This window comes from Fukomys damarensis, unplaced genomic scaffold, assembly GCF_012274545.1.
Source record: "Fukomys damarensis isolate Sample0158 unplaced genomic scaffold, DMR_v1.0_HiC HiC_scaffold_23, whole genome shotgun sequence".
NCBI lineage: Eukaryota > Metazoa > Chordata > Mammalia > Rodentia > Bathyergidae > Fukomys > Fukomys damarensis.
In genome coordinates this window covers 49,616,251-49,633,994 of record NW_022900935.1, presented here as the reverse complement: position 1 = coordinate 49,633,994, position 17,744 = coordinate 49,616,251, and the positions used below count along the sequence as shown (strand labels likewise).

At 39.4% G+C, this 17,744-nt stretch overlaps 1 protein-coding gene across 2 annotated transcripts in view; it reads right to left on the bottom strand.

The window, feature by feature from the left end:
* Map3k3 (mitogen-activated protein kinase kinase kinase 3) overlaps positions 1 to 17,744 on the bottom strand; it is a 70,978-nt gene that overhangs the window by 46,538 nt on the left and 6,696 nt on the right. The window contains exons 2-4 of one of the 2 annotated variants that reach the window (XM_010616720.2): positions 13,809 to 13,930; positions 12,164 to 12,256; positions 2,424 to 2,464 (exon numbers count right to left, since the gene is read on the bottom strand). In XM_010616720.2, coding sequence (XP_010615022.1) covers positions 2,424 to 2,464; positions 12,164 to 12,256; positions 13,809 to 13,930 — 256 coding nt within the window. The remainder of the gene's footprint in view (positions 1 to 2,423; positions 2,465 to 12,163; positions 12,257 to 13,808; positions 13,931 to 17,744) is intronic. The other variant, XM_010616721.2, reaches the window with a different exon arrangement.

The following is a 17,744-nucleotide window of genomic DNA, read 5'->3' as shown; positions in this document are numbered from 1 at the left end:
ACTCAGAACCTTGTGCTTGCAAGGCAGGAGGCAGCACCACTGAGCTAAATCCCTGGCCCAGTAACAGACATTTTTTGAGTGATGTTTAAAAGAAGGATTTAAACCTGGAACCACTACCCTATCAGTGTCCTGCCATAAAGGACAGAGATCTTAATCTATAATGCCTCTGTGGGTCCCAGTGGCTGAGGGTGGAGGGTCAGGGATATTCTGGTCCTTACCCTCTTAAAACAAAGACAAAATCCGCCCACTGGAATGGATACCTGGCATGAATGAATGAGAAAAGTCACTACTTATCTCTTTTTCTGTAAATCCTAATTCTGTAAAAAGTGTGTATTTTGAAAGATACTGCTCACATTCCCCATAAAAAATGAAGAAAGCCCACAAGGACATTCTCTATAAAACCCTAGGACATAAAATACATGAAAACTAGAGCTCTCTGGCACAGAACAGCTTGAACTTGGCTTCCTGATACCAACTTTCTAAAGTTCTCAGCAGTTCCACACATAGTACACAAACGGTGAAACGCCACAGCTCCTGAAAACAGATCCATAAAAAGAGAATGCACAGTTTTCAAAATCCTGATACCAACATTCTTTCACTCAGGCCTTCAGAAGGCCATTCCTGTCTGACCACCTTAAATATTTGTGGTTTCAATCTGGCAGCTTCTCTGAAACCAAACACATACACTTTCTCAGTGTAAATTCACTCACTGTAACTGCATACCACTTTAGCAACAGAAAATTTAGAAGAGTTTAACTGAATAATTAGGCTTCAACACAATGGAGCTTTTCATTTCATATCTACTTCTAACAGTTCTCTGCTACTCCAATTTGGCCATCCTTCCAAAACCCATTCAATCAGAAAGTGTGAAAAGCAGCAATGATGAAGTAGCAATTTAATTTCCTTGTTTCTGCCAGGATGCAAGCTGAGAGCTGTGGACAGAGCTCAGAAGACTTTCCTCCTTCTAGACTTGGAATAGTCCTAGAACCCACAAGGGAGCAGCAGGACCCTGGTTCCACAGACCACACTTTCCACAACGTTTCTAACAGACAGCCTCTAACAACCTTGCAGGCTTGTGAATGGATCTTTAAAAAAGCAAACAGCACCAGCCCGCCATCTCATATGGAGCTAGCTTTAAAGTGGGTCGAAAGATGCCAGCTGCAGAGCTCTCCCAGAATGAAGAACATGTTGGAGGTACTAAGGTCCTACAGTGGGACTCTCAAAGTTGAAGACCTTCTCATAAGCACACTCTTCACCTCTCCAAACACTCAAAGCAAAGGGAAAGAGTGGGGACAGCAACAGGAAGAAGAGGCAAAGAGTGGGAAACTAATGCTAAGAGGCACCCTTAGGTACACATAGGCCACACACATAAACATACAAGGTTCTGTGACCAGAGTCCTGTATTCCTTTTAATCCTTTTCCTTCAGACAACTGAGAAATTAAATTGAGTCACATTAGGGGCATGGATTTAGCTCAGTGGTTCCACCTCCCGTCTCCCAAGTCAAGGTCCTGAGTTTAAACCTGATAACAAAAAAAAAAAAAAAAAAAAAATGGAGTCACATTTTTCTCCATTGAGAATTTCTACTTGGCTTCCCACATAAAATGATGATGATGATAACTACAATGTTCGTGACTGGCCAGGTATAGTGGTGCACGCACTTTAGAGGCTGAGGCAGGAGGATTGCCAAAAGTTTGAGGCCAGGCTGGGTACATCGTGAATTCAAGGCCAGCCTGAACTACACAGTGAGACCCTGTCTTCAAAACAAAACAAAAGGCTGGGGATTTAGTTCAGTGGTGCCGCCGCCTGCCTTGCAAGCACAAAGACCCAAGTTCAATCCATGATACCAAAAAAAAAAAAAAAAAAAAAAATTCATGATAAAGAAGAGTTTTATAACATTATTTTTATTGTACTAATGTGATAACATTTAGAATATAAACTGAAAACTTCCTCTGTGTCCTCAAAAGATCAAACTTCAAAACTGATAAACTTGGTACAGCTTCCCATGACCTAGAAACATCACGAAGAATCTTCCAATTCACCATGCTGATCTTAAAAGCTAGGGCTACTCTATAGGGAATAGGAATGGAACTGCATCACAGACCCATCCCAACCTCCCTCTCCTGCCCACAGGTGGCACAAGGTCACTTATATGGAAGTCATGACTCTGAGTAGAGCTGGTGCCTTCACTTCTGCAAAATAGCAGAATAGAGGAGAATAAAAAAACAGCAGCAGCTGAAAGGACATCAAATTCCAAGACAAGGTCAACTTGTAGGCCAAAACAAGGATGAAACTTTCCCCTTTATGCACAATCAACCCCATTCCTCAGCCATCAGTCCCACAGGGATCATGACAGGCTTTCTAAACTCAGTGCTTTCTGAGAACTTCAACACACACAAACACAACACACACAAAGTCAACTTACCGTCTCTCCCCGTTGTGCTCAAACTTGATTCTGACGTCACTCTGCCAAAAGCAATGAAACAGGTTAGAGAGTTCTTTAGTATACATTACTCCAGCCATTCCCAAGTAAGCTTCGGGCAGTCCTTTAACAACATTGGGCTAATACCTCATGGCTCCTCATCCAGTTACTACCCGGAAAGGCATTTCTTTCCAATGAGTTACAACTTCCAATTCTAATCTCAAAAGCAACAAAGCTCTTGGGATAAGATCCCTAGGTGCCTGCCCCAGCTCAGTGTCTAGATTTATAGTCTCTATTTCTATAACTGGCTCTGCATTTTCTCCTACCATACACCTCTTCACCAGGATACCTTTCCCTCTTGATTGATACTACTAAATAAATCTACTAAATAAATCTTGTGGCAGACCACAGACAAGTGGCTTATCCTCTGTGATTTTTAGTTATTCCATTTGTAGAGTGGGGTTAAACATACTTTGCAAAGTTGCTATGAGGACTAAATGCCTGACTTGCAGTAGACGTGATAAATATTTTTTTGCTTTTGCTGCTGCTATTTCTACCATACCATAATTTCCCACAATCCTCACTAGGCTATCATAGAGGGAGTAAAGTAGGACCCTGAACAAATTACCCTAGACACTGCTCCCAGCTTTCTCCAAAGTGAGCATTCTTGGACATATAAACTGGGAGGGCAGGAATCATTTTTATCTTGTTTCTATATGCCCAGGGCCAAGCAAAGGGAATGGCATATAATATTTGTGCCTAATATTTGTTAAGTGGGTGAATGGATCGAAGAACAGAACTGAGGCTAAATGTCAAAAATATAGGGAAGTAGAAGTATTAAAACATTATAGAAACAAATCCAGGAGAAATAAATATTGTAAATATTATTTGAGGGAGTTAGAAAAATGACAGGAAGAGATATTACAGAAGAAGACATAGCGGGGGTGGGGAGTAAGATTGTCAGGAAACCAGCAAATAATAGATGAAGAGAAGAAAGAATTAATTCAGTCACTCAGTAAAACATTATGCCAAAAAAAAAAAAGACAAACAATACACTGTGGCTTACGCTGGGCATGGTGGCACGTACCTATAATCCCACTACTTGAGAGGCTGAAGCAGCAGGGTTTCAAGTGTAAACTCAAGGGCAGCCTGAGCTACACAGCAAGACCCTGTCTCAAAAAATCCAAGACTTACAGCCTGGGCTACATAGTAAGTTCCAGGTCAGTCTCAACTACACAGTAAGACCCTGTCTCAAAAAACAAAAAAAATCCAAGACTTGGCCAGGCATGATAGGTGCACATCTGTAATCCCAGCACTTGGGAAACTGAGGCAGGAAGACAGCCAAAGTTTGAAGCTAGCCTGGGCTACAGCGTGAGACTGTATCATAAAAAAAAAAAAAAAAAAAAAAAAAAAAAAAAAAAAAAAGACTGGCTTTGAAGAAAGAAAGAAAAGGGCTTCAAAGATTCTAAGGTGGAGAGCAAATAGCAATCAGAGAAGAAGACAGAAAAGGGAGTTTGAAAGGTAGGGAGAATACATAAAAGACTCCCTTCTCCCTTGAAGAGCTAGAATTCTCTTCCAGTCTGCTGAATTGGAACAATGGTTCTAATTTATTCTCTAAAAATTATTGAAAACTAAGCTTTTAAGTGGCTAATTTAAACTAATATTTACTATAATAGAAACTAAAACAGAAAATTTACACTTTTAAATTTTAAAATAACAATTAAGAGATACTAATATAAATAGATCTTCTATAAAAATCGTGATTTCCCCCAAAAAAAAAAATTTAGTGAGAGAATGCAAATCTCTTTAATGCATGGCCTACAACAGCTGAATTCTCTTGCCTGTTTCTACTTTCAATGTGTTGCAGTAACACATAACATGTAGCTTCTGGAAAACTCCACTGTACATTCTTAAAAGAATGAGGGTTGGGCTGGGGATTTAGCTCAGCAGCACAGTCCCTGCCTGGCAATCATGAGGTCCTGTATTCAATCCCTGATACAAAAAAAAAAAAAAAAAAAGAGAGAGAGAGAGCATGCAAAAGAGAATGGGGATAGAAAAGGCAAATGAAATCATAAATGTACATCTTGGCCTCAAAAGGTTCTTAGAAGTCTCCTGGATGGTCCCCACAGTACACTTTGAGAATCACTGAATTAGAAAATATGAATACTATCCTCTAACCCATTATTTTAAAGATAAGGAAAGTGAAGCTCCAAGAACTTAGGGTCCCTGGAAAGTACATGTATTAACTAGCAGACAGCTGGGACAAGGCATGTAATGTGCTAACTTCAAATACAGCCCCAATATGGCTCTCTTATGTTTTCATGTAACACGAACCATTTATAATACAGTAATAGCTAACATTTATTGAGCACTTACTGCATACTAAAATTGTTCTATGCATGTTACATATATTAATTAAACTAATTCTCACAACAAGTACTATTACTATCACTATTTTACCAAAGATAAATAAAATTTCCTGAGTTACAACAAGGTTCAGTAAGTTTACCAAGGTCACATTATACTGTTTTTTTTTTTTTGTTTTTGGTACCGGGGATTGAACTTGGATCCCTATGCTTTCGAAGCAGGCGCTGGAACCACTGAGCTAAATCCCTGGCCCCCACATCATACTGTTTGTAAAGTAAGAGCCAGGACTCAAACTCTAGAAGCCTGGCTCCTGACTATCAAGCTCAATGTTACACAGTCAAATGGCTTATTTCACTCACGGATGGCAAGGCTTCAATGGGACCATCGGCAGCAACTGAAAGCAACACTACCAACGAATCTTATGTGACCTTCCCTTTTGGAATTCATAAAGAAAGAGATTAAAAGCTCCCCATATCTAGGGTAACAATGGAGTCAGAACCTAGACACCAGGACACCAATCATGTAGTAAATTGAAACCAGAAGGGAGCCTTTGACTGAGGTTGTGGGTGGATTGGGACACTCCAGGTAGAACACATGCATGTGTACATATGTACAGTACATGAACAGAAGGCAGGGCAGTGCAGTGGAGGGAGATGCCACATGGATTCAAGGTTTATGAGTGTCAGCAGTTTTCTCATCGCCGTGTCTTTTTTTCCTTCCCTCACTATTCTAAGCAACTGCTGTAACAAAAGCCCGCCAAAGCATGGTCCTTCAGACATGCTGTCATGAGCGGACATGTGGTCTCCAGTTTCCCACTTTCTACTCCCACAACGAGCTCTGGAGCATCCCAAGTACTCAGTAATCTTGTAGTCCTTTCTGCCCCTGTAGGTAGGTTACTACACCCTTCCACTCCTCCTGTCTACAGCCCAGCACACCTTAGTGTACCTCTCATTATTAGTACTTTTTTAATTAATAGATTTTTTTGAAGTTACAGAAAATTTGAGCTAGAGCAGAGTTCCCATATAATCCCCTCACACAAGTTTTCCCTATTATTAACATCTTACATCAGCATAGGATGTTTCCTTTTGCTACAATCAGGGTTTTTTTTTGGTTGTTGTTGTTTTGTACTATGATCTAACATGTAGTTTAGACTGGCCTTGAACTCATATGTAACCCAGGTTGTCCTGGAACTCTCAGCAATCCTGCCTTAGACTCATGAGTGCTGGGATTACAGACATGTGCCACTACACCTGACTTATCAGTTAATATTGACATATCAACTAAAGCCCACAGTTGATTCAAATTTCCTCATGTCTTTTTCTGTTGATTTTTATCTGAATTTTTTCAATCTTAAAAACTGTGGCAAGAAGGAGCCTCCTCAGTCTCCTTACAGACTGAAGGAACTAAATTATTTCATGATGGGCTGTAACAGGAACACAGCTCTATATGAATTTAGTCAGAAATGTAACAGATTTTTTTGCTCCAAATCACAAATCACTTGTATTCAAGCCTAATCAAGCTTGGGACTACTAAACAGTACAAACAAAGATGCCATCTCTGATGCCATGACAGCCATCCCAGAGCATGCTGCAGGCTTCCACGTATCATGTGATGTGCCCAAATCTGCATTTCCCCTGACAGGCTCACAAGAAGAAGCCATGGAGGGCCGGAGATTTAGCTCAGTGGTGCCACCGCCTGCCTTGCAAGCAAAAGGACCTGAGTTCAATCCCCGGTCCCCCCCCCAAAAAAAAAAACAAAACAAACAAACAACCAACCAAAGAAGCCACAGATAAGGATGGTTCAGATAAAGGTAACTATTCAATTCCTTCCTGCCAACTCTTCTCCTTCACCTCTCGGAGGCATTTTGTACTGGTAGCCAACTCTAGCCACTTGTTTCTTTGCTGATTCTTCTTTGTGTCCTCTTGTCCCCTCGTCCCATATGTGACCATGGGCTTTTAATCTCTGGGTGCCTTTCCCCTCCAATACCCCTCAATAGGGATACAATTAATCAAAAGTCAGTCTCTAAAAAGAAGATTCTCAAATCTCTATGTTCAGCCCCAATCTATGAAGCAAAACTTTGTTTGTTATGTATTTGAGGCAGATTATGCAGTTGTTAAAAATGTAGCATGTGGGTCAAACCACTGACTTTACTTCCTAGCTCTATAGCTTCTTGTGTGACCTTGAACTTGTTATGTAACCTCTCAATGACTGTCTCCTTGTCTTTAAAGTAAAAATAATGATAGTACAGTATTTATCTAATGGATTTACACTTACATATAATAATAACCAAGTAAAGAGATTAGAATAATACCCAATTTATAAGGGCTCAATAAGTGATAATATAGTCCCATCATGCTTGAATCAAAACCACTGAGGCCAAAAATATTTCAGAATGCACATTTAGGACTTACTGAGGTAGTGTGGTATGTATTCTATGTATCATGTGATGCCTTCATCTTCCCAGGGGAGCGAGGGGGTGGCTGGGACAGCACTCCTATCAGAGAGGCAGAATGCTCACAAGTATTTCCTGCACTCCCCTGTATTTCCTGAAGTTAGTTTAGGTATTTTTCCCCCCACTTGTCTAGCTCTGACCAAGAGCTGGGAAGAGAACGGATGCTAAACTTCTCCCCAGTCACATAGCCCAAGATAGTGAGGCTCCCTTGACCAAAGTTGCTAAGTGACTATAAGGGAACACTGTCCTCCTTCCTCATACTAGACATATCATCGTAAGTTTCTACAGTCTGCAGTTTGTCTGTTAACACAGTACAAACTAGTTTTCCAAGCTATCCAATTTTTGTAGTAAAAGTACAAATATGCACAATAAATGGAATAAAGACAGACTATGAATATCTCTGTCTGTTCAGACCAAGTTTTGTTGCCAATGAGTTCGCTACGAATTAAAAAACAAAACAAAGCTGTAGTGTGCAGAATTCTTTGGATTTCAGATTGTACATAAGAGACTGTGGACCTGCAAAAATCAACACACATGGGTCAGGGATGTAGCTCAGTGGAACCTGGCTGCCTAGCAAGTGCAAGGTCCTGAGTTTGATCCCCACTACTGGGTGGGTGGGAACAACACACACACACTTCACATACTTTAAAAGTTTTTTTCCCACTGTAATCTATTTTTTTTTTTGGTACCGGGGATTGAACTTGGGACCTTGTGCTTGCGAGGCAAGCAGCAGCACCACTGAGCTAAATCCCCAGTCCATCCACTGTAATCTCAAAACTTGACCTGGCCATATATGTCTACATTACCTACCTTCCAAAATTAGTTTCCCTTCTCAGTGTTGCTACTTCTAGTTTTGGTACTGCTGTTCTCAGTTATACAAATTTAAAGCTCAGAGATCTACTCGATCCTTTCTCCCCTCAGACAGCAAGTTCCAATTCTCACTTCAAAGGCCTCCACTCGAAACTTCGCTTTCCATTCTTTCTGACATATTGTAGGTCACCTGGATTCCAAAAGCCACCTCTGTACCTCTCAGCTTCCTGCCTTCAGCCCATGCTACATTCCTCTACAGATCTAACAATCTTATCTATCTCATTCAATATATGCCTTCCTCATTCAAAAAGTGATCAGGGATACCCATGGCCTATGGAGAATGAAGTCTAAATTCTCTGCTATCATTTGAAGCCCTCTGAAATTTAGGCTCATTTAGTTTACTTAACCATCTCACACTTTTTGCTCCCCATGGAAACCCTCTTCTCCAACCAAATCAATGCTCACTCTTATTTCTGAAATACAGTAAACCATACTTGTTCTTTTTCCATAGACCTTTTAAATCATCTTTTTTCTGACCTGAAGTTCCCCCTTCCTCCTCCACAACCAGCTAAACTTTTATACATTCTTCACAGCTTGGCTAAAATGCCACCTCCAGTTGAAATGACTCCTTAGTGCATTTGGACCAAGTTTATGCCTTTTACTTTCCTGGTTTTCTATAGCAGAACCATACAATTAATTAGATACAATCACATCCTACCATAATCTCTTTTTTTGTGTGTGTGTAATTCTCATTTCCTGAATAAGACTGTATAATTCCTGGGATACAAGGCACATAACCTACATATTTTGTGTGTGTGTATCTAAGAAGGTTGACTATAGGCACTGTTGAACGGAATGAAGAGAAACCACAGATGCGAGGAAAAAAGTTAAAAAATGTAGGAAGGTTCAAATCCCCTCTCCATCACAGTTAACTGGTGAGAATAGTGAGTGAGAGTCACACTCAGAAGAGGGACAGGTTATAATTTAAAAAAAAAAAAAAAAAAGGAGAAGGAGAAAGAAGAGGGACAGAGCAGTTCTTAAGGTTATACTACAGATTTGGGAACTCACAGGGACAGTAAGGGGGAACTGATAACATCAAACTTAAGCAGAAACGACCCTCTCAAAGTCTGAACTTTGTGGTTGAACATGTAATCAATCCAAGAGTGCTCTGGGGAAATTCAGTAAAATCAAACTGTTTTTTACACAAAGGTTTATGATCTAATGGCAAACACCTCAGTTAGCCATTATCTTTCTTATCAAAATCAAACTGTTTATTACACAAAAGTTTATGATCTAATGGCAAACACCTCAGTTAGCCATTATCTTTCTTATCCTCTGATTTGTATTACCCTCTCTTCTTGTATTTGCTGTATATAACTTCAATGGCTCTTTGGAACTGCAGTCTTTATTTTGCCAGACAGTAAGTAAATAAAAGAAAAAGGCAAGAAAAATAAAAATTTTACTTGCAATCATGACTCAGGAAAGTCAGAGAGAACAATGGAAGAAATGATTATGAATCAGTCTTACAAAATATAAGGTCAGGCTTGTATGTTATTGTATATCTTATGTTCAAACTGGCCAGCCCATCTTATCAATAATCCTCGAAGAGAAGGGAAACTCTGAAGAGCTAGGTCTATCACTGTAAGAGCAAAAGGCAGTCTACTCAACTGACCCTGCTAGGGGAACTAGCTCCCGGAATTCCCTTCCTCTAGGACTGATAGCAAAAGCCCTGCCCCACCAGTGCTTTCCATAAAGAAAGCAGCTTTTCCATTCTGAAGAACCTATTAGTAAGTATCTGGAGAGTCAGACCCAGATCCCAGATTCTGTTTAAGCATCTACCTACCATTTTGATAAGATTCAAGGGAAACAAGAATCCAGGGAAATAAGGATTGTATTTCTTCCTTCACTGTGGTTTTCAGAAATTAGGCTAGATTCAGAAATCTGCAAAGACCATCAATCAGATGATAACAACAAGGGTAAGAAAACCCATAACCCAAGATTATATGACTTACATTTGGTAAAACTTCTGTGAGAAAGAGTCAGAAGATCTAGGTTTGCTATCTGGCTCTACTTAATACCTCTGTGTAAAATCTCTGGAAATCTTAAAAGTATTATACACTTTCTTATAATTGTTGATATTATTAACTGTTGTTGTGGAAAGCACTCTATAATTTGAAAAGCTCATACGTAAACAGATGGTAAACAAATAACTCTAGGACTTCTAGGCTAGTACTCTTTCACTTTATCAAGTTATCAGATCCACAAAGAACCAGCACCCATAAAGCACTTAGTGTATGTCAGCTGACAGAGTGTTGTACACCACAGCTTGCAAAATCATCCACAGACTCAAGCCACAACATCTAACCATGCTGGAAATCTCCAGGGATCTAACATACAGAAGGGAGAATGCAGAGAAAAGAACCTACCTCTTAGCTGAGTACGCCATTACCCATATACTCCTATGGCTCCTCAGAATGCTTATTTGTTATCAAATGCATTCTCTCCTTCAATTGGTTACTCAGCTTGTTTATTTAAGGAAATGGATGTCTAAAATTCTGCCAAGAGAGTTTGAATTAGGTTCTCCAGCTCTTCCAGGACTCAGCCCTCAAACAATCCTGTCAATGAACTCAGCTTTTTGGCTTTCCTAGCTGTGCCAAGCATGAGTCCCATGAAGTTGTGCCAATCTCAACTCGGCCTTTGTAGCCTACACCACCATTCTCACACTGAGGGACTGTTTGCCTCTGCCAACATCAGTCCACCATGAATAAACAGCCTTTATCGCTAGCCAAAATGCTTGGGTTACCTTCAACTGTGACTCTGCAATTTGAATCTTTAGTTCAATTTGACATTTCTTAACCCAATTTGGCTTCTCTTAGCCTTCAAATTAGTTTTTGATCTTTTAGTCCTTTCTCTTCATAAGCATGGACTTTCTAGCAGAAGAATTAGTAATGGGGAAAAAAGAAAGAAAAACCAAAACCCTGTTCCATTCTATCCTAGGCCTATGCTAGGAAAAATAATAATAAATGTTAATTTACTCAATAAATTGTAAAGTCCTATTTTCACACATTAACATGACCAGGTTCTTTTTATTACACTAAATTGCAAATACCTCTCCCCCATGCATTCCCCACATACCTATCTCACCCTATTTCTCCAGAACTGAATTCTTTTTGCTCTCTTGGTCAGAAAGTGCTGTACTTCTCAGGAGAAAACATTTTACAACCTTGACTTCATTAAGGGGAAAGGCTATTTTGACATTTTCATTACCCCTTGACCTAATATTACCCAATATTAAAACTCTGAGCTTCAATTTCTAAACAGCCATGTTATTTCTACAGTTTCCCATTCCCCAAAGAACAGAATGTTAGGATTCCCACTGATGAGTTTATCACAATGCAAAGAAACTCATGACCTATGTAGAAGGAATGGATGTATCCATCTGCACCTTTCTAAAGAGACATTTAATGTCCCCTCGTTTTGGTGGTACTGGGGACTCAACTCAAGACCTTCATACTGACATTTATCCTCAGTCCTTTCTACATTTTTTATTCTGAGGCAGAATCTCACTACGTTGCTAGGTTGCCCAGGCTGCAGTCTAACTTACAATCCTTCTGCCTCAGCCTCCCAGGATGTTAAGATTACAAGTGTGTACCACCATGCCCACCTCCATACACTTAAGTTTTTGCCCAACAAATCAACAGTCCCTTTTAAGTCTGTACTAGGCAGTAGAACTTTACATACTATGTAAGCCTTACAGTATATAAAGGTGTACTACTCAATACTATAGCCACCAGCCACATATGGCTAAATTAAAATTTTAGTTTAATAATTTAAATAAAATTTAAAATAAAGTTTCTAACAGCCATAAGTGGCTAGTGGCAACCATAATAGACAACATAAATACAGAACATTTCTGTCATCATCAAGTTTACTGGACAGCATCAATAAAGGCTGCTTATGAATAATATCATCTAATTGTATGATGACTAGAATAACCAGTGCTCCCTACAAATCCACCAAAATCACTTGTCTGGGAAATTAATTTTACTCTTCTAGCATGAGAAGCAAAATTAAAAAGCACATTTCAGCTTTAACAGGCAGTATGGGTCCTTACCAAAAATTTCTTTTTTTCACTGGCCCCTGCACATGAGCTTGTTGTTATTGTGGGGCTGTTCAGAAGGGCTGAGCTGCTGCTGCTGTGTTTTTTCTTTAAAAACAAAAAAACTGAGGTTAATAATGTGTATCCTCCATGCAACAGAAGAAAGTTTGACATTATTCAAGCAAATTGCAGTCCGAAGAGCTGATAGGTCTTGTTAAATTTACTTTCTAACCAATCATCAATCCTTTTCACAATCTCAAAGCCACTGATTTCATTCCACTAACACAGCAGCAGGCACAGTTAAAAAGTCAGGACTTCTATGGTAGTTTTTAGTTTCAAAACAGGATTCCCAAAAAGCAATCCCTCCCCTCTTAAAGACTATCAGAGACTACTTCAGTCCTCTTTTCCCCAGAGTGGTCCCTTCGAGTCCTCCAAGAAAGTTTCTCCTTTTCGCCCACTAACTGATATCCATGCTAATAGTCCAGTTTGGAGAAAGATCAGCTAACTAGAGTGGCTGTGCACATGGACAGGAAGGAAAGTGAGGTCATTAGGCTCAAGCCTGGGGGAGGGGACCCACTTCTGGTAAAACGTTCCTTCAAAAAGTGGCTCTGAATACAAATAAGTTACTTCAAGGGAAAGTTCACACAATTAGACAGAATAATGTATGAGAATAGTACAAGAATGGTCTCTAATCTGTTACCCCAATTTTGTAAGATAATTAGAACACTCAAAGCAGCTCTCTAAACTAATCCTTCTGTTATAACATGAAACAAAAAGACTCCCCCCTCCTTCCAGTTCCCTAGAATTCCTAAAAGCAGGAAATACTCTAGAAGGCTATATCTAGCAAACCACAGATAGAAAAAGTTGTAGAGCCTCATACAGTGGTACTTTGGTTCACAAATTTGATTTTTTCCATGATTCTGGTTGCAAACTGAGCTGGATGAGAAACAAGTCAAATTCAATGGCTAGGTTCAATGTTGACCTTACGGAGAAATTTGATTCAGTTCTTGTCCAGTTTGGTTTGTGACCAGAATTGCAGAGAGAACTGAGTTTGTATAGCGAGGTACCACTGTACTTTCTCTAAGATCCAAATGTACCTCTGAAGAATTGGCAGACAAGATTTAAATGAGAGAGCAAGTTAGCCAATAAGAGAGGGAACCACAAGGGAGAATTTCAGGGAGAAATTTTCATCAACGTGCCCAACAGAGCCATCAGACACAGCACTGAATACCCACTAAGTGGGAGAGCTCCCCATCTGTTCACTCCTCTCTGTAGGCCAAAGTACCCAGGAAACAAGATAGTAAATGACATTAACAGTGAGAGGAAGATTCTCATGGCACATAAGTTTAAATGTTAACAAAAATAGGAGTTAGGGATTATGAATCTGAATAATTGCCAAATACTCAGTAAAGGAAAAATAATTATACAAATACTGTCCCCATAACAAGTGAAGGAATTATTCTCTGCAGATGAAATGCTATGCACAAGGCTTTGGGACTCCAGACATACGTCGTTGGCATATATCACCATTCAACAGGCTGAAAGAAAGGGACCAACAGTATTCAGGGCCAGTATTTGAGTAGCCTTGGCTTTTCACATAGATCCATTTGAAAATCCCTCCCCAACAAATCTAGATAAGCTCTGCCAGAACCACACACACCTGCCTATTTGGGTGACCCGTGTCCTTGTTCTTCATGGTCTCATATGCAGACACCCGGGGACGTCGGCTCATCTGGAGAGCCACCAGGTCCTTCATGATCGAGTCCAATGCTTCCTGCTCATCTGCAATGGAAGAGATCACATGAGCTAAGACAGCTTAATACACAGCAAAGTGCTTCCACAAGTTATATAACACTCAGGATGTTCTGTCCAGGTAAAATAAGATCTAGTAACTATAACCACACAGTGAATGCCTCCCAAAAGTAGACAACTGAGCTTAGATTATGGCAATTTAAACATAAATGAATTCTTATCAGCCTTCCAATCAGATTTCTGGCAGCACCATATACCAACTGATTGTGACCATGGGAGATGCTCAAATAACAATTTGTCCAGTGCCAGACTCAATCAGGAAAAATAGATGAAAAGTTGGAGTGAAGAACTAAACAGTATAGTGCATAGTAGGGTACTGAATGAAAAGACAATTCAGAGAAAAGTGATTATGTGACAGTGAGCCCCTAGTTCTACTCTTAAGGCATCATATGTAAGAAAATGTATCTTAAAAGGTACCAAACAAGGACCTCAGGTAGGTGCTTTGAACAGACTGTTTAATAAGCCCAGCCTTTGAAGGGTGCCCCATAACTACAAGTTCACAGGCCTTCTGCTTCCCATAGGAAAGTCAATGGGTAATTCTATTGTTTTTATTCCCTAACTGACCAAGAAATGCATTGTTTCTACCTTAGTGGCATTATTTTTAATTCCCTTTTCTTGAAACAGCATGAAGTACTAAGTTTTCATGCACTGAAAACAACTGGCCAAAACCCAGAATCCAAATTACCCCAATTCCAAGTTTTACAAAATTCCCTTGGTTCCTTTAAGAGGATCTTTTGTCCATTCACATAACATTTAGAGGTGTGCTTGCTTCGGCAGCACATACACATAACATTTAGAGGTAGAAAATTATCTAGAATGTGAGAAATGAACTGTTACACTTACTTTGGTGTCAGGTAACTCACTTGGAAACTTTAAAAGAAGTTAGTATAAGTCAGGCACATACTCCAGAGGCAGGGGCAGGAGAATTCTGAGTTTAAAGCTAGTATGGGCTACACAGTGAGTGAGACCAGCCCGAACTACAGAGTGAGACTGTCTCAAAAAAAAAAAAGGGCAGAGGCAGGGATTTAGCTCAGTGGTTCCACTGCCTGCCTCACAAGCAAAAGGGTCCGAGTTTGATCCCCAGTACCAAAAAAATAAAAGATTTCACCCAAAGAGCGCCTATCTTCTTCCCTTTATCCTTGTACATTGAGACTATTCTAGTACCCTGTAAAAACGAAAGAATAAGCATGAATCTAATCTGTACTCCCACACTATTTGCTTCTCACCTCTCTATAGACCAATCTGTTCAGTTGCCTGCCATGCCCTCTACGGATACGTAAGGAAAAAAAAGACAAAGGTACCTACAAAAAGATTTTACCAGGTTTTTTTTGTTGATGTTGTTGTTTGTTTGTTGGTACTGGGGATTTAACTTGAGAGGTTGCGCTTGTGAGGCAGGTAGCCAAACCACTGAGCTAAATCCCCAGCCCCAATTTTACCAGTTTTTTGGTTTTTTTTTTTTAAGTAAAACCACATTAAAAACTTGCAGGGAAAATATCAGAGTAGCCTATCATATGACTTCACTTCATGTCATATAGGGTGACATATACCAAAAGCATTCAGTAAAGGGAACAACAAATAAGGAGGAAATATATATCTCAAAAAAAAAAAGAATCAAAATTAAAATACATAAATTCCATCAATTATTTTATATTTCTAGTAATTTCCCTACAGATTCCTTAAAGTGTGTTTGGGGCTCAGGATGTATCTCAGTGGTGGAGGTGTAGAAGAAGAGAACGTGCTTGGTTTTTGGTTTTGTTTCTTCTTTCCTCCCCCTCCCCCTCCTTTCCCTTTTAGTTACCAGGGCTCGAACTTGGAACCTTGAGCTCTGGAGGCAGGCGGCAGAACCACTGAGCTAAATCCCCAGCCCTTTCTTTTTGTTTCTTAACCTTACAACCAGATTTAAAAACTAAAGTATAGGCTGGGGATTTAGCTCAGTGGGTCCACTGCCTGCCTCTCAAGCACAAGGACCAGAGTTCGATCCTCGGTACAAAAAACAAAAAAACAAAACTACAGTTATTATAAGACTGGAGGTGCAGCTAAATGGTAGTGAACTCACCTAGCATGCATAAGGCCCTAAGTCCAATTCTCAGCATTGCAAATAAACAAAACCTGTCCTATGGCATATCTAAGCTAGGAAGAAAGCTTATGCATAAGCTCACATAAGTTAGCCTATATATCATTAAATATAATGTACCTAAAATTAATTGAGAGGCTGGAGACATAGTTCAAGCATAGATCATATGCTTTTTTTTTTTTTTTTTTTAGTACTGGAGATTGAACCTAAATGTTCTACCAATGAGAGCCATCTCCAGCCTTTTTTTTCATTTTCTTATACTAGTTTTAAGACAGGGTTTCACTAAGTTGCCCATGCTAGCCTTGAACTTGCCATCTTCCTGTCTCAACACCCCCCTCCATCCCTGTAGCTGGGATTATAGGTGCACATATAGGCACTTGCACACATGCATACTTTTCAAGTTGAATCTACAAGTATGATTGGATAAATAATTTCTTATTCTTTGGAAGATGCTACTATTATAAGATCTAGCTTGTCAGGTTGACAAATTCTGCTAACCAATTTCTGGCATTATTTAATGAATACACTTGTTTGGTAGTTCTAGCATGAGAACACACTGCAAGAATGGTTTGGGTCTATTGCCCAAAATCTGGAACAACTAACAGAAGTGAAACAGTGTTATAGAATCTGATTTTGTGTGAAAGTCAGATATATTACTAGAAGGCAGAAAAGTTCTTCAAACTGAGGACTTGGATAAAAGCAGGAAGTAAGAAATCTTCCTGGATTAAGATTTTTAACTGAATTTTTAATACTTCTTCAATGGGGCAGTCCTTAAAAAGCAAACAAATAAAACCTTTAAACATTTTTTAGGATGTAGCAATCAGAAATATGAACTTTGGAGTCAGAAAGACCTGGGTTTAAGGAGGCCTTGAGTAAATCATATATTCTAAACCTCAATTTCCACATGTGTAAATGGAGAAAATAAAAGCATACTTTCACAAAGCTGCTGTGAGAAAAGAAAGAGAGAAATAAATCAAGAACTTATTAATTACCTGTCACACTACCTAACACTTAGTAATGCTTAAAATATGCTGGCTATTATTATCGTGAATAGGAAAAGGTCAACGGAAAAAGACTGGAGGCCACTTAATCTACTCTAGCATTTAATTTTATTCCTAAACTTTGCTAACTATTAACGATTTACTGAATACTTATCATGTATTATACAGAAAGAAGTTTTAAAAGCTACTTCAAGGTGTTCAAATTCCAGGGATAAAAGGATAAATAAGACTCAATTCAAGGTTATAGAACAGACTGAATAGGCAATATACAAACCAGGGTACATAACCACAAATATATAAAATATATTTTAAAAATGTGAGTAGCAAAAGATTGTGTAGATGATTTTACGTAATTATTAACAGAATAAACTTCCAGAAAAGCAAACTTTTCCAGCTTTCCGAGGAGGAGAAAATAAATGAGTATGCAAATAAAGAATAGAGGGGAAGCAGGCATGGTGATGCAGCCTGTAAATCTCAGCACTCCAGAGGCTGAGGCAGGAGGACCATCACAAGTTTAAAGCCAGTCTCAACTACACAGTGAGACCTTGTCTCAAAGGCCCAAGAACCTAAGTTCATTCCCAGTACCAAAAACAAAAACAAACAAACAAACAAACCACAAAACAGGGCCGGGGATTTAGCTCAGTGGTGCCACCGCCTACCTTGCAAGTGCAAGGACCCAAGTTCGATCCCTGGTACCAAAAAAAAAACA